Source organism: Gallinula chloropus, assembly GCF_964237585.1.
Source record: "Gallinula chloropus genome assembly, chromosome: 7".
In the NCBI taxonomy this organism is placed as follows: Eukaryota; Metazoa; Chordata; class Aves; order Gruiformes; family Rallidae; genus Gallinula; species Gallinula chloropus.
In genome coordinates this window covers 17,324,791-17,342,054 of record NC_140092.1, presented here as the reverse complement: position 1 = coordinate 17,342,054, position 17,264 = coordinate 17,324,791, and the positions used below count along the sequence as shown (strand labels likewise).

General features: G+C 44.2%; 2 protein-coding genes across 2 annotated transcripts; both read left to right on the top strand.

The window, feature by feature from the left end:
• The first annotated feature begins 281 nt into the window (after positions 1–281).
• Positions 282–8,912, top strand: SGCB (sarcoglycan beta). The gene is made up of 6 exons (XM_084266968.1): positions 282–318; positions 2,452–2,658; positions 3,532–3,717; positions 3,834–4,025; positions 5,203–5,334; positions 6,063–8,912. The coding sequence occupies exons 1-6, from the start codon at positions 295–297 to the stop codon at positions 6,264–6,266; spliced, it is 945 nt and encodes a 314-aa protein (XP_084123094.1). The 5' UTR covers positions 282–294; the 3' UTR covers positions 6,267–8,912.
• Positions 8,913–9,185: 273 nt separating this feature from the next.
• Positions 9,186–17,170, top strand: LRRC66 (leucine rich repeat containing 66). The gene is made up of 4 exons (XM_084266967.1): positions 9,186–9,896; positions 12,000–12,169; positions 12,712–13,042; positions 14,139–17,170. The coding sequence occupies exons 1-4, from the start codon at positions 9,392–9,394 to the stop codon at positions 16,841–16,843; spliced, it is 3,711 nt and encodes a 1,236-aa protein (XP_084123093.1). The 5' UTR covers positions 9,186–9,391; the 3' UTR covers positions 16,844–17,170.
• Positions 17,171–17,264: the final 94 nt, after the last annotated feature.

The window sequence follows — 17,264 nt, the reverse complement described above, 5'->3', positions numbered from 1 at the left end:
TAGTCGCGACTGTACCGTAGGCCGGGCCGTGCGCGGCAGTGGGTGCCACGGCGACGCGGGCAGGGCGCGCCTGGGTTGTGGTAACGCGGCGGCCCGGCCCCCGCTTGCCCGCGGCCCCGCGGACCGGCCCGGCGGGATGTGCGGAGGGGCGAACACCCACGTCGCCCGCCGGGTGGCGCTGCCGGGCAACCGGCGGAGCCGGAGCGACGCCGAGCTCGCCCCTGAATGCCTGCCGTCCCGCGCCACAAGGGGGCGCCCGTGGTCCCCCCCCCGCAGCGACAGCAGCGGAGCAAGATGGCGGCGGCGGCGTCTGAGCAGGTCTGTCCCCGCCGTGGCGCAGGGACTGGGAGGTGTCGTGGCTGCCTCCGCCGTGGGGCGGGAAGGAGAGGGGAAGCGAGGCCCGCCTCGTCACCCGCCGGTTCGCGGCGAGCCCCGCGAGCAGCCGCTCCGGCCGGCCGAGAGGCGCTGCTTGTGGCGGGGGCGCTCGGGTGGGGGCGCCATTTTCGCGGCGGTTGCCGAGGCCGGTTGGATGGCCCCGGCGGGCGGGCGGGGCCGCGGCGGGCTGTCCCGGTCCCCCTCGCTCCCCCACGGCCAGCACCAGTCGGGGAGGGGAGGAACGGCTCATGGGTGGCGGTTCCGACCCGTTCCCTCCGCTGTCCGGGCAGGACGGCCTTTGCCTTTGGGGGGAGAGGCGGCCTGAGCCCGCTGTCGGGGCGGGACGCCTTACAGCCCCGTTACCCCCGGGCCGCCCAGCCCGCAGCACCTCTGACAACGAAGGGAGCCTTTCTGTTTTCAAATAAAGTGTTGTGGCGTTTCTGCCCGGGAATGTGGCTGTCTTGTGTAAATAGGCACTTGCCACGACCCGGGAAGCCGTTGGTCAGTGCGGTTGGTATTTATAGGGCTGCGCGTCAGTGGCTGGCAGGCTGGTAGGCAGCTCGGCGGGGTGTGTAAATAAGACTGGGGACTGGCGCTCTGCCGTGGCATCCGAGCTCGCACACGGGAACGAAAGCTGAATCAGTCGGCAGCACTGGCGCTGTCAGCGGGCGGGCAGGTGCGACAGGGCTCTGACCGCACCGGGCAGGCCGGATGGAGAACCACCCTGACGTGCATCTTTCAGAGGCTCCTGCATCTCCACGGGGCTTTTCATGCGAGTGAGTCTGTGTATGTGTGTGTGCGCCGGTGGAGGCAGAGAGTAGGAAGCGCCAGTTTCCTTTAGCAGCCTTGTCCCGGGTGCCATGGATGCTCCAGCACTCCTTCGTGCAGTCGCTGTTTCACCCCTGTCCTCCCAGTCCCAGTGCCGTCTTCTGGGGTGCTGCCTTACCAGGTGAAAGAACTACACGGGAGTTTTATCTCACCGTCACATCTTGTCAAGAACACACTATCCTCAGGACAAGATGCTGTCCTGTTGGATAAGATTTCTGTTTCCTTTCCCCCAGAGCACAGACCTCTCAGCTTCCCTGCCTAGCCAGTTCTGAGTTTGTTCAGGGTTAGAATGGCTTCCAGAGCATGATCAAGGAAGCCCTCCATAAACTTGTTCTGGTCAAGCACCTTTCTCAACAGCATTTCCTTGTTCTTTGGGAACAGAAAAAAACCAAGACATTTTTGTCTGTTACATCAGTATAGACACATACAAGTGCAATAAGCATAAAGCACAGCCTCAGGATTCATTTCAGATGAACAAACTTAATCCCATCAGAAAGAGAAAGCCCTGTTGTAGAATTGAACCCTTAAATAGCAGCCTGTTCAATTCAAGGGAGGTGGAACGTAATTTTGAACAAAGTTAAAAAGTAAATCAAAGTTTTATTTTCCCTATGAATATCTCAAGAGTTTCCTCTACAATTTGTTGCACTGATGGGATATCCCTTGTAATCTAGTAACTTCAAATGATGAAATTAAAGCTAGGCTGGCCAAGTTCCCCATACCAAGTTTGAGGCCTTCTTTCTTGATGCTGCATGCAGGCAGTAGAAGTTGAATGCAAACTCTGTGCTCGCAAACTTACTTCAAACATGTATCCACCACACTCCTTTTGGATAGACACCTTGAGAGTCTATCCCACATCAGCATGGAGGGAATTAAATCCTGTGTATCAGTAGATGACCTGCAGGATTATGGCCTGTATTGTCCCCAAGAGGTAAAAACATGATTAAGTTATTTACAGGTATTTGTATTTTTGCTGCAACAATGTCATTAATAATTCCTATCTGACATGATAAACAATTTATATTTTATATAAAAATGCACTGTCTGACTATGTAGTGATTTTAATCATGGCATTAGCAGAGATTGCAGTGGTTTTAAGTGTGTATTCCGAGTACAGAGTGGCAGGCTGACATAGTATCTAATATATTCCACTAGTCAATTCAAATCTATACTCTTGCATACATCTGTGTGTGTCATGTCAGTGGATTTACATGCCTTGCAGCAGCTGATCCATGCTTTGTACTGCAGCAGAGCTCGAATGGCCCGGTGAAGAAGTCTATGCGGGAGAAGGCCGTGGAGCGCAGGAACGTGAACAAGGAGCACAACAGTAACTTCAAAGCAGGATACATTCCGATCGATGAGGACCGTCTCCATAAGACAGGGTTGCGTGGCAGAAAAGGCAACCTGGCCATTTGTGTGATTGTTCTGCTTTTTATTTTGGCTGTCATCAATCTGGTTGTGAGTATAATACTTCAGCTGTAAGCAACATTAGGATGTACTTAGTTTTGACATTTTATTAGAGAAATAAAACATTCCTGAATGGCTGAGGAGGACTTAAAATGCACTGAAGGAGATTTCTTATTTCCTCCTTTCTTTTTTCTTCTTTTGTAGTCAGAGCAAAATTAGGTGGGAGAATCTTGTAAGATCAGTCATGATTATTTCAGTTATCATGATCCCAGCAAGGAACACATTTATGCAACACAGAATTAGGAACCTTGGAAATGTGTCTCTGTTCTCAAAACTCAGTAACAGCAAATGTTGCGGTGTTACTAGTACAGTACAAATGCATTCAGGATAAACTGATATGTCAGGAACATTTTACATACAGTAACAGAGCTGCATATGAGCATTCAGGTTTAGTCAGCCACTGCACTTAAACCTTCATTGTTGTAATTAGCACCTTTTTTATTGCTTCATCAATGACAAGTAATGAGTTCTTTTTCCTAACTGGACATTAACATGTGAAGGTGCTTTCTTGTATTTCATGGGTAAGTATATCCTGAGCTGAGCTACTTTGTTCAGGAAATTTCATTAGGTAATGGTTACCTTTAAACAGGAGAAATAGTTAATTGTGGATGGGATTTAATTTCATATATATATATATGTATACAAATTATTTTAGTTACCATTTCAGACGAGTCTGAAATGCTTTTCATAATTAAATGTTATTTTGATGTTTCCAGTAGGAATTAAACTGACAAAAGTAAATTCACACCTAAAGCTCACTTAAACATTAGCATTAACAATTATTTCATATAAAACCTCTAATACAATGCTTGTGGGAAGATCCAAGTGATCAAAGTAATCTCTGAAAATGTGTTTCTCTTTCAGATTACTCTGGTTATCTGGGCAGTAATTCGAATCGGTCCCAATGGCTGTGACAGTATGGAGTTCCACGAGAGCGGCTTGCTGCGGTTTAAGCAGGTGTCTGACATGGGCGTTATCCACCCCCTGTACAAAAGCACCGTGGGAGGCAGGCGCAATGAAGATTTGGTGATCACTGGAAATAATCAGCCTGTAAGTTATGTCAGGAATTGAAAGGTTGTGGAGCAGTGTGCTGTGGAATTACACTCTAGGTTGTTAATAAATATTGTATCTGAAACGTCATTAACTTAATGACTTTGTATCTGAAGATTGTGTTTCAGCAAGGAACAACCAGGCTTAGTGTAGAAAAAGACAAAACGTCTATTACCAGCGATATTGGCATGGAGTTTGTTGACCCACGGACACAAAATACCTTGTTCAGCACCGACTATGAAACTCATGAGTTTCACCTGCCCAATGGAGTTAAAATCTTGAATGTACAGAAGGCCTCTACAGAGAGGGTATGTCTCTTGTAACTACAGCTTCCTTTCTGTAAAAGCTCGTTATACAGTTGCCGTAGTTGTAGAATAACAAAACAGTTTATTAATTACACCTTTCAAGCATATTTAGACATTTGACTAAGTATAGCTAAAAATGCAGCTCTGAAAATAAACCATAGATCATCCTAAAAATGACAACAGAAATGAAAACTGAAATCATTAAGTGTAATATCCAGAATAGCATGCCAACTAGGCATGTGTGTGTCTCTTTATTAAGCATTTCTCCATTTGTTTGTGCCTAGATAACTGCTTCAGAAATAAAATTTCTATGAAAAGCTTCTGTTTCTACTATGAACTTACAAAAATAATTACCAGAACTTCATTTTCCTTCTGTTGGAGATAAATGTTAATACATTCAGAATTTCAGAAGTCTGAGTAAGGTTGTAGAGAACAATCACAGTGTTACATGAATTAATGCTGTTAATTCAGTTCATGGCTTCTAGGTTAAACAAGTTCTGTTCTTAGTTGTTTTCTACATTGAGTATGCTTTGTGAGAAAGGCAAACCCCCTAAATATTGGTGTACTTTTAAAGAGTTTATCTCAAGGTCAGACTGAAACACTTTATTGCATATCATAGCTTACAATAAAAGCTTTACAGAGAGTACAGACTCTAGTTTTCCTGTATAACATTAGTAGAGTAGTATCAGTGGTTTTGCAGAGGGTTGAGGTGCCTTAGGAAGCACCTCCTGTTAAGGACAAACAAAGAAGAAAATTTAGTTTGCTGCTCTTTGTGTTTCCTCTGCCGACTAAAAGAAACGCTGTAATTTTAAATACGTATCAGGAACGGATTAAATGAAAACAAGAGTAAGTTTACATGGTCACTCCTGACAAGAAACCTGTATTTGGTACCAGTGTTAACTGGGTATCCCATAAAATTGTCATACGAATTGTTATTTTTATCACAAACAATATGCAAACGTGAAGTGTTTGACATACCTTCTAAACCTAAGTAGTCCCTGTTTTCAGATGTGACTGTATAAGTGGGCAGAAGCTTCACAGGCATAATGGGAGAAGGGCAAAAGGTGCATTGAAGCTTTTTGTTCAATTGTGTAGCAATATTTTTAAGAAAATTAAAGTTACTCAGACAAACCCAAGCAGCACATTTACATCGTGTAACAGACTCTTTTTATGTTCCCAGATTACCAGTAATGCAACCAGTGATCTAAACATAAAGGTTGATGGCCGTGCTATTGTCCGTGGAAATGAAGGTGTTTTCATCACAGGCAAGACCATCGAGTTCCGAATGGGGGGTAACATGGAGCTGAAAGCTGTAAGTAACGAATCAGCAATTCTTTTTACAGCTTAGTTTCAAATTCAGTCTGATAATAACCTGATGGAGCTTTCTATGGATTACTTAGCTGTTAATTAGCGGTTCCAGTAGCTAAATGCCCACAGAGCAGTTAAAGCTAAGCTATTGGCCTCTGCACTGAAAGGAGTACCAAAGGGAATTCACCTGTCTGCTGGGGGTTTCGCTGTGGACAGCAACTTTTAACACAGGGGCAGAGCATACAGGTAGGAGCACTACCTTCTGTGCTGTCACAACAAGACTTGCCAGCATTCCTTTAAGATTTTTTGGCCACTATTAAGACTGCAGAGCATATAGAATGATGGAAAAAAGGTAAAGGGGGATCAAAAATAGAGATACATTCACTTTTATTGAGTGTGTGAATGAATTTCATATATGAACTCAAACACTGATTCCCCTTTCACATACATGTTTTTAGATTTACTGCATTTGCTAATAGGTCTGCCAAGTGAAAAGCCATCCTGCTGTGACTCTCAGTATTGATCTACCACTGAAATAGCAAAGTGCATTGCTGGCTATAATTGAGAAATTCATGGGTGTTCCTCACAGATTTAATTAAAAATGAAGCCTTCACATAGGCACCTTTTTATTCTGTTGATTCCTACAGCCATCCTAAAGATGTCATTGATTCATTAAACTAGCTTGCCCTTTTCATAAACAACCTGCCTTGTTTAAATTCTCCCTCTTAACAGGAGAACAGTATTATCCTGAACGGAACCGTGATGGTCAGCCCATCGCGACTGCCGAGCTCTTCCTACGGGGAGCAGTTCAATAACGGCAACTGGCTGCGGTTCAAGCTCTGCATGTGTGCGGATGGGACACTGTTCAAGGTTCAGGTGACAAGTTACAACATGGGTTGTCAGACGTCTGTCAATCCGTGTGGAGCCACGCACTAAACCACAGACCACCACCAGAAGAGTTCTCTTTTGCGTTTACATGTCTTTGTATGAAGTAATTGCATGCCTTCAAGGATTTCTGGTTTTACAGCAGTTTATACTAACACTTACTACGTAATACTTTTAAGCAAAGGCTAACACATTCAGCGGTATGATGTCATCATCCTGTTAGCTCTAATAGTGCCACTGCTTCAGGAAGCTTTCAGTCTGCTGAAGTACCTTCCTGAACTGGGATCTGTAGAACATACTTAAAGAGTGTGATCTTAGCAACGATCTCGACTGCCTTCCGTTGCCTTTAAAGGAGATTTTCATCTTACATCCCAAGACCTCGAGGGCTGCTGAGAACACAACTGTGATTGAACTGCTTCAGCAGGAACGTCCATTTGTTCCTGCAAGTGGATTTGCCTAGAATTATGGCTGAAGCACCAAATTTTTGTCTTCGTTTCCTGTCAAAGAGTGATAAAGTGATTTCCCCCCAAATTATGTGGTGTACCATCTGTGTACTAAGGGGTAACGGAAGAGTCACTTTAGAATATTGTGTTATTTCTGCCTTGTATTCTCACAGAGGTAAAGAAAAAAATTATGCTAGCACAAATTATATTTGAAAATTATTATCAAGTGTGGAAATGTAACTTCAGTTTGGAAATAGTCGAGATGTTGGAAGTGTTGCTTGAGCTCCCATTCTATCTGTGCAGTTCAGCAGTTGCGCGGTTGCTTAAGTTATGTGAAGTATTTATAAAGTGTGTTTCTATTGCAAGTACAGTTTTAAAGAGGTATATGTAACTTACTTTTTTTGGGGGGGTAGTAAGCATTTTCCTGGGTACTTAAATGTGAGCAGCGTATGAATTTGTTATTCAACAGGTAATAACCTGAAGTATGACCGTGAGCAGCAGTGTCTGAGATGAGTTTTCTTCTTCCCCATAAATGCCAGTACTGATGCATTATTGAGAACCTCAGAATTAAATTCTGAAGTTAAACTGCTGGTCTGTAATTCTGCATGTGACGGCATCGAATCCTGCCACAGCAGAGTAGATAAGTGCATATCGGAATGTGTCAGGAGTGAAAACATGTTCATGGTGGACTGAGACCTCATAGAAACTGTGAGAGCTTTGTAACTCTTTTGCAGAGGTAAGGTGTTCCAGCTCATCAGAAACTTCCCACTCCTCCCTCCCCGTGTGTTTTCTGCCCTTTAAAGTAGGTTTGTTTTGCGGGAGCGTCGGGCAGTGGAGGCCACAAAAGCGATGTCGCAAGTAGATTTTTGACAAGTTTTCCTAGATAAGCACACGCTTCCCTTCCTGAAAGCTGTGCACGTGTTACACATTAACTTCAGCATTGGTCATTTGGAAGATAAACTATCATCTGTTCTTGTTTTATAGCTCTCTCAGGACATAGAATTCCACAAAATACAAACCAGCTCCTGCAGCAACAAGAGCTTTATACCTAAGGTCCCAGTTGCTGTATTTACCCCAAGTCCTCACACAGGATGTGTATGTGTGGAATTCTTCGAGAGGGATCCTCAGGTCAGGCACCACGCCACACGGGAGGCCAGAGACCTCACGTTCCCCTCACTGCTCTAAGGCAAAGCCCCATTTTGGTGCTCAGTAGTTGCTGGGGTTTTGGGCAGCAGGGCAGCTGTCCAAACAAAAGTGGCATAAAGAGAATAAAATGTAGCAAAAGCCACTGAATTGCTCACACTGAAGACTCTGGGAAGGCACTAACGTTTTGCATACTCCCTTGATGAACTGTACCATTTCACTGCAGTTAATTCTTACTAACCACTTCAACACACATTTTGCTGCAAACATGCACACATCTCTGCTGCTGGGTAGCACCCTAACTAGTGTCTGGTCAGTCAGGAGGAGGGCATCAGCTGTAACATTTTTAGAATCTTCACTCCTGCTAATGGAAGTTGGTCACTTAATCTTTTAAAATATATATAAACATACACATACATAGGAAAACAGAGGCAGCAGCATCCTTGAAGCTGAAACATCTTGAAAAATGACAGATACTGTCTTGGTCAAGTAGATTACACACAAAGAGCCTGGTAAAGCTCTTTGGTTACCACTGACACACCTAGATGCTATGAGTGGATGCTTGTCATTCCCAAGCGGTCTGTTTAAAGTACAGTATGTGACATGGCCAAAAGCTTTGTCACAAAGGTACCTTGAATCATGGTCTGGAAAACTGAAGTGTGGATTTTTTTTCTCAGAACGTGGCAAAAGTGATTATACAAATACCAAATGAAGTAAATGATCAATTTGTTAGCCAACAGTTAGGTACTGTTAATGTATTTTGTTGCCTTCACTACACAGCTGGAGAAATGTTGGTATTGTACATGCCCCGTGTTGTGCATTTATGTGTTGTTTACCTCCTGACTGCCCAAGGTACGTTTATCTATCAGTATTTAAAACACTGTGTGGCACATGATTTATTTCAGTCCCACAGCTGCACTGAGGATTCCATGTGTTTTAAAGTATCTTGTCCATGCCTCTATGTGACATACCATGCTGGGTACGTTGAAACAGCTGGTGTGTAAGGAGTTCTTGGCATATGTATAGGCAGTGGTTGTTCAGTAGGTGAGAGACAATCAAATTTCTAATCTTTGTTTGAAATAGAAATAATTTCAATAAATTATAACATGCAGCAGTGGCTCAGAAGTGTTATTTGTTAGAATATAGCTTTTCATTAAAAATACGTTGTTGTGTTATTGTCAGGGAAACCAGTATTGTATTAATTGTCAGAATGAAAGTCATTCCACACCTGTTTGTCATGGATTATATCTGGTGGACTTTGCTCGGTGGTAATTGCATATGATACCTGACAGAGGGTTCAAAAGTCTCCACTATTGTTCAGGAATGCTGGAGAGAGACGCTGTGTTTCTCCACTGAAGGGCTGGAAAAGAAAGAAAAGGTCCAAATTGTTTTTTGGGAGAGGTGGAAGGAGGAAGGATACCAGTTCATGAATGTTCCTTTTGAGTGCCCAAAACTGTGTGTAAGGTAAAACATCGCTAATGCTTTGGGTATTTGGTGTTGCTCTTTTTTTACCATCCAAGTAGTTCCGCCTTCTGTTTAACTCTTGTTACGCTGGACTTGCCATCATTTCACATTTTGCCTATAGCTACTATGGATACTATGGATAACCTTCACTTGAGTGTCATAGCTGTGGTCCTCTACTTGAACCTGCCTGGATCAGTGGGAACGGAGGCACGGCGGATTCTGCCTGATGCACATCACAGTTCAGGCTGCCGGTGGGTCGGGGAGCTCTCGCTGAACTGTTCTTCTACCGGGATATCTGCTGTCCCAGAAGGTGCAGCACGAACAGCGGTAACGGCTGATTTGAGTTACAACAACATCAAAACTTTTACGTGCACTGAAGAAAGAAATGGCCAGTGGATGCTGAAACACCTGAATCTCAGTAACAATGTGATTTCAGAACTCTCCTTCGCTGCTTGTAGAAATCTGCCTGTTCTAGAAACTCTCAACCTCGACGGGAATGCCATCCGCACCCTCACGCTGCACGTACCCGCACCTGCACATGGGTCTGAAACAGATGGGCAAAGCTGCTGCCTCCTGCCTGCTTTGAAAGTACTGTCAGTTGAAAGAAATCATCTCCACGCAGTTCCAAGAGGTAAGCGCTCGAAATCTGTCAGGCCCTCACTCCCAAGGGGTCAGTTGGTTTTGCATGTGATTTGGTGCATCTTGCTGAATTCAGAATGCGACTTACCTCAGTCAGTTACGCTGAGGGGAGGGAAGGTGGCACCTGCATGTGAACACAGACTGCTGGGAAGCAAATGTGGCAGTTTGGGTATGGTTGGGCTTTTTTATTAGCAGGCTTTGCGATCGTAACGCCTCAATGTCAGTCAAATATAGCCAAATTTACCTGCTGAGAGCCCAAGCAGGGGTTGTTCCTTCTTGTTTAGAAAGGGAAGTAAGGATCTTTGGAGAAACAGCAGCCTCCACAACCCAGTGATGAACCTGAACATCACAAAAATTAGGGATAATCGGTTTCGTATTACTCTTAAAAAGAAAGCCAATACTCTCTCAAATAAAACTTGCTCCAGTTTCAGTATTTCCTGAAGACAGAAAGGTATATTTTGTTCCATCTAAATTATTTTGCTCTGTGCTGTCTGGTACCCAACCGAAGTGGCTCCTTCTAGTAAGCGGAGAAGGCTCTAACTTTTCAGTAGACTTTTAGAAGTGGTGGTTAGTCACTGAACTGTGTGTCACAGGCTTTATGACAGCCTCTGTCCTCAGAAACCGATGGCTCACATGGCCCAACCAGTATTTAAATGAAGCAAAAGTTGCAGTATGGGCAACACTACCCTATACCTTGTTTGTTTAATTTAATTTATCTCTGATAAGATAATCGGATTTATTAGCTCTAGATCTTTAAAATACTGGGAAGGGGCAAACCAAAACCCCACTTGTCTTGCAAAGTCAGATAAAGGGAAGAATTTTGCACCTACACAGAGTGCTCTAAGTTCTGTCTTTCTGCTTTTTTGTTACTAATTCTCTGCCATGTGGGAAACCATTCCACTTCAGAGAATCACAGAATGATAGTGGTTGGAAGGGACCTCTGGATATCAGCTAGTCAGGGGAGTCACCCTTGTCAGAGCAGGCTGCACAGCACAGCATCCAGGCGGGTTTTGAACGTTTAATGGAGACCCCACAACCTCTCTGGGCAGCCTGTCCCAGTGCTCTGCCACCCTCACGGTAAAGAAGTTCCTCCTGATCTGTAGGTGGCACTTCCTCTATTCAAGTTTGTGCCCATTGCCTCTTGTCCTGTCACTGGGCACCACTGAAAAAAGACTGACCCCATCCTCCTGACACCCACCCCTCAAGTAATTATTAGCATTGATAAGATCCCCCCCTCAGTCTTCTCTACGCTGTAACATCCCAAAGTCCCTCAGCCTCTCTTCATAAGAGATGTTCTAGTCCCCTAATCATCTTCACAGCCCATTTCTGTACCCCCTCCAGCAGCTCCCTGTCCCTCTTGAACCAGGGAGCCCAGCACTGCACACAATACTCCAGACCAGGCCTCACCAGGGCAGAATTTGAAGCACTTGAAAGTGCTTAATTATTCTGGGGTCTCTGTAAGGTTCTTGCATAGACAATATAGAATCCCTTAGATTATAAAATACATTGATGCATATTTTATTATTTTGCTAGATAAATATAACTGCCAGGATGTACTGCCATGCTTGATTCACAGGCGGCCAAGCGTGAGCAACGAGGTTTTGTATTCAGTCCAGTTTGCATCCTTTGAATATGGCAGGAAAAACTCATGTGAACTTGCAGGTGGCAATGAACAGCAGATACCACATCACATCTGGCATCTGCCTCTTTTATTTACAATTAACAAGTTTGGATTTTACAAACTCAGCATATTCCAGCCTTTTCCCACACCTCCTTTCCTACCTCCAGTTCTCCAGACAAGCGTGCCCAGGGCAGCGACATCACAGTCAGAACAGAGATGACAGTTGTAACTGTTCTGATAGCACAAGAGGATGTTCCTGCTGTTATAGAGATGGGAATTTTTGTAACACATCAGTTGTGACGTGGCTGCTGTTGACGCCACCCAACTTCTAGAAAAGGACAGGAAAGGCAGGGTCACTCCAGGCCTGCGGAAGGCAGGAATGGAAGGAATTTTGTTGCAAGGACTTTTCAGAAGCCACTTGATGCCACTGGGAAAACAAGAACATGAAATGTAAAAGAGTTTTGTTCTTCCTAGGACTGGGCCTGCTGCAGGCTTTGGAAACTGTCCACCTGTCATCCAACAGCATCCGGCAGATCGGTCTGGATGATTTTCGGAACTGTTCACAGCTGAAGGACATCCACTTGCAGCACAACAAGATAACTCAAATTCAGCCAGATGCCTTCAGGGATCTCAACAAATTACAGGTTGTAAAGGATTATTACAGCTGTTTCAATGTTTTGTGTAGTCACCATTAAAGGTATTGCCAACTATTCAGCATGATCCTGCTGGTCTTTGAGTGCTACATTAGTGTACAATTATAGAACTATAGTAAATGGTGAAAATAATAACTCTTATATAACATATGTTTGCTTTTCATATATAGGAAGACACACACAAGCTTGTAAATACGTAAAATATAACCATAAATTCACCATTTATCTATGCCACACACCAATCAGTAACTGGCTTAAACAGACAGGTGTCCTTTTTGAGCCCCTGCCCTTCCATGGGGAGAGCCCTGGGTGTTCCCATTTACACTGGATCCACAGCGGGAGAATCCCAGATACGCCACAATTTAAACTTCCAAGTTAAAAAGCTTAGAACGATACTCTTGAAATCCTAACTAGATGTATCAGTCCTGTAACTGCAAAAGTGCTTGTCAATGAAAATAAATGTTAATCCTGATAGTGTAATTAAGATTCTATTGTAAGAATTATTAAATGAATTCTGAATTATTTCCAAATAGGTTGTGGATCTCCGTGAAAACGCTTTGACAACCCCTCTACCCCAAGTACTAATGGGTTTGAACTTCTTTCAACTTGAAGTGGATTTGTCAAATAATGCCTGGCAGTTTACCTGCGGGCTAAATGCTTTCAAACATTTCTTTCATATCTTCTTTGACTCCACAATGAGAAAATTGAGTATTTCATACAATAAATCTGCCAACAACTCACAGAAACCTCAGCTGTACCTTTCAAGTTTCAACTTAAACTGCAGCGACAGTGTTTTGCTCAAGAGGGCTGTAATCCCAACAGGGGAGACGTCAGTGCTGAACTGTGACATGGACAATACAGGAGGTATGTAAAACCAGGGCTCTATCCCTATGCTGCTAAAATCCAAATGCATGCAGAGTGATCGAAGAAATCTGGTTCAAAAAACAGATTTCTATAGATTCTGTTTGAAAATAACTGAACAATTCAACATGGCAATTATTGATTAGATAATAGTATACTGGTTAGGGTATTTGAAAGCCACGTTTCCCAGGAAAACATGTCCTTCCTTACATTAAATGAGTAAGACTTCCCATGCAGACAGAAAACTCAGACCAGGTACACCTACCCAGTGTAGGTGCATTTCTCACGTGCCACAAGGCCAAACGGTTTAACTCCAACAGCACGTGGAGGTGGCAAGGCTTTTCTCTTGGAATGCTTTATCCCTGAATGAAGGTACATGGGGCCCATCAGAAATGCCACCTGCTTTGTCTATTAAGAAGAAAAGTCATGGAAACTCTGATCATGGGATTAAAATCAATATACTGGATCACACCAAAACCCATCCAAGAATGCAAGCAGACACAAAAGCCACAAGGTGTACCTGCAGCCTCCAAACATACTCCAAAAGCCAACAACCAGCCATCGCCTATGCTAGCTAAAGTTCAGAGCAATTGCTGAGCAGATATAAATCTCCTTGATTTGAAACCTTTTTGCTGCAGTCAAAGCAGTAACTACAGGAAAATCACAGTGGTTGAAACACTGACAGTGAACTAGTGTTTGCTCTCCTAGCTGCACACAGTGACCATGGCCATGCTGCAGATGGGCTGGCTAGAAACAGGGATCTTGCATGAGGGAGATCAAGTGTTTCTAGTATGACCCAGAACTTACTTAGGTGTTCAGCAACCTCCCTCACCCACATCTGTTTTCTTGTAATGTCTGCAACTATACCATACGTATCATGTTTTGACTGGGGGGGTGGGGGGCATGTGATGGGTTAACAGATACTTGGTACCATGTATAATGACTAGGGATGGATTTTAAAGAAAAGAGGATTTTATAGTAAATAGTTAAAACTGTCAAAGATAGGTCAGAGTCTGTCCTTACAGAAATAACTTGACCCTGCAAGCCAAGCATCCCACACCTTCAGGAAAGACTTAGTTTTTATTTTCTTTTATTTCAGGTAACAGAGCCTCTTGGTGGGCACCTGAAGGCAGAATTACAAAAGACAGTCATCTGCCTCATATTACACTGGACAAAATGAATAATTTGGTGATACACGATGCTGAGAAAAGTGCAGAGGGGCTCTATCTGTGTATTTTTAACACAACAAAGAAGAAACATCTCCTCTACAAAGTACAGGTGAAAGACAGTGGTTCAACATTTTTGGTTAGGAAAGCCCGGGACACTAGCAGCCTTCTTAGAGCAGGAAGAACAGAGCAGGACCTCGTGCTGGCTGTCTGCCTCTCCGTGCTCATTACGTTTGTTTGTGCTTTTTGCCTGGGTGCTTTTGCCAGACCCTACCTCGTCAGCCTCTGGAGACGCATGCGCAGGAGCAAACATCCAAGCTCAGAACATACTTACTCTAATCAGGCCTTTTCAGATGAAACTTGGAGCGGAGAGTGCTCTGCAGGCAGACCAGCAAACACAGGGCCCAGTCTCTTCATGAGTGGTGAGAACCCTTCAAGAAACAGAAGCGTTTTTCCTGCAGAAACTTCTGCTGTGTGTGGAAACGGCACCGACAGCAGCGCACGTGCTCCAAGCAGGGCAGGGCAGCACCAGGAAGAAAGCAACGAGGAGATGGATGTGAAGAGCAAACCTGGGTTTTCAGACATCGAAACTGGTATCAACAGTTATGAAAATATAAACGTTGATGATGGACTGGTGTCTGTAAGGACAGACTCTGAGAACAGCAGTGTAGAGACACCAAGAAAATTAACGAGGAATGGCATTTCATTATGGGAAGATCCAAAACGCATGTATAACAAAGACTCAGAGAAAAGCAGGTTCCCTGCTGCACCCAGGAGACCAAATAGTGACTCTTCCTCAGATCACACTGACTCTTCAGATTCAGATTCATCTTTCTCAGGAGAAAAGGGCTTTCCATTTTCCACAGCACGAACACGTATGGTTGCACGAGACTCTAGGAACAGCCAGGTAAGCAACAACTCTGGTTCGTGGTCTGAAACCACAAAGGCTCCACCAGCATCTCCTGGAAGAGGAAGTATCGCTCCACACAACAAACCCACGAGTGTTACAAATTGTACACCTGGAAGCCAAAGCTGTGATGAACAACTTGGTCCAAATGGCCACGTAAATGTAACCAGTGATGTAGGGGGTTTCATTTTACCTGGCAGCTGCAAAGGAGATACAAATATTGAGAATTTAAGCATCTACCAGACAAGAGAAAACTCTCCTCTTAGGGACTATGGCTGTGAAACAGACCGAACAAATCAAAAAGATGCTCCAGCAGATATATTTGGCGACAGCTCTTCAGGTGAAGGGACTCCATTCACAATGAGTGACTGTAGTTCTCTAGCAGACTTTGAACTGGAACAACCTGATGTTAGCGACCACACGCCAGTTTGTCAGTCACCACTAGAAGAAGCTCATACCAACAGTGGAAGGGAGAAGTTCTCAGCACTGCCAGAGTCTCCAAATGTGGCTGCTGAACTTTGGCATATTGGGAAAAATGAAGACGAGAACAGGGGGTATTTTGAAACCACCATTACTTACAGATCAGATACCATCACACCTGAAGCAGCATCACCATCACCTGACACTGATAAAGGTACTGACCGTGTAAGCACGTCAGAGTCGGACACAGTCAGTTCCTCAAGTCAGGAAGTTCCTGACTCGTTTGATTATTTTCCGAACAAAGAGCTGACAGTAACGTACTCTGATTCCGAGTCTCTCCACAATCAGAATACAGATTTTGGGGAGCAGTTACTTTCACTAAAACACTCTCCCATGTATGACACAGATACAGAGAGTGCTTCTGAGGAGGGTGAACCACAGTGCTCTCAGCTTCCTGTGGAACCTCAGCGTTCCCTCAGACAGAGCCCCGCTGAACAAGAAGAAGACACATCAAAGGGAAGTTCTGACGAGCACTATGACAGCAACTCCTCCAGAAAGAATCATGGTGAAGAAGACATTACATTAAGAAGAAGCACGAGTCCATCTGAGTATGAGGAGTTCATTTTTGCTCCCATTGGCGCTGGTTTGAATGATATTGTTAAAACCCCATCACTGCTGCGTTCCAGCAACGAGTTTTCTCTCTGGTCTCTGCCTGAACATGCAACTGACAAACAGTTTATGGTTACTGCAGAGCAGGATGACTTGCTACCATGGGGGATGCAGGTGGATGTAACTAAGGCTTGTGCAGATCCAATGCAAAGAGGCTTTGATGAGGAAGACTCCGATGACTCCACGGAATTGCAGGATACCGGGAACTGTGGCCTGCCCGAAGAAACACAGTCTCGCAAGGCTACGGCAGATCTGCTGCGTCTTCACTCCTCTGGGAAAACACAGTCAGCCTTCAGCATAGATCATCTGCAGCTGGGTCAGAGTGATGAGGAAACACGCTCCTTCTCCATCCCACAAGGCTTCTCCAGTGAAAGCAGGAGACACAGTTCACACTCGTCCCTGCCGAAGACGACAGGAAATACAACCTCCGAAAGCAGCGATTCCAGCGAGGCGGAGGGTGACGCATTGACAGGGCTGGAGAACTGTTCTACAACACCTGGCAATCTCCAGAGGTCGAGTGAAAAGCCCAGCCAAAAAAGTCAGCCCAATTTAGGACAGGGACAGTATTTTGTTAAGAAGAAAAGAGCATTTGATGGATTTTCTAAAGTTTTACAAAGCAGAAGAACAGACTTCAATAGTTAAGACAGGAAAGTGTTAATACTGAGCTCCCACGGTGTTTACACCACATAGTAGGTGCAAAAATTATTAGATTGTAAAAGGAAAGGTGTAGATTTTTATAATTTAAATACCATGGGTTGGGTTTTTTGGTGGGTTTGGGTTTCCCCCCTCTCAAAACAATTATCTGCCTTTAACCAGCAATCCAAGTTACAGAACTAGACCTAACGAGATGTATAAAGCCTGGATCCAGCTAATTTAAACCCACTGTAATTCCAAAGGGTGATTCAGGCCAGAACCCAGGGCCTTCTGTTTAGAAGGGTACTTGCAAACAAAAGCAGGGTTTATGAAAAACAACTCTAGGATGCTGAAAGGAGGAAACTACTCAGTAGTTACACCTGTTAATAAAGCTTTTATAGAGTTATAATATTTATTTACTTTCTCACTA

Bases quoted from the DNA above. Each gene is read 5' to 3' on its own strand.
- SGCB (XM_084266968.1), top strand. From the start codon at position 295: ATGGCGGCGGCGGCGTCTGAGCAG. The intron at 3,718-3,833 runs GTAAGTTATGTC...TTGTATCTGAAG, and splicing joins TCACTGGAAATAATCAGCCT to ATTGTGTTTCAGCAAGGAAC. The intron at 5,335-6,062 runs GTAAGTAACGAA...CCCTCTTAACAG, and splicing joins GTAACATGGAGCTGAAAGCT to GAGAACAGTATTATCCTGAA.
- LRRC66 (XM_084266967.1), top strand. From the start codon at position 9,392: ATGGATACTATGGATAACCTTCACTTGAGTGTCATAGCTGTGGTCCTC. The intron at 12,170-12,711 runs GTTGTAAAGGAT...ATTTCCAAATAG, and splicing joins GGGATCTCAACAAATTACAG to GTTGTGGATCTCCGTGAAAA. The intron at 13,043-14,138 runs GTATGTAAAACC...CTTTTATTTCAG, and splicing joins TGACATGGACAATACAGGAG to GTAACAGAGCCTCTTGGTGG.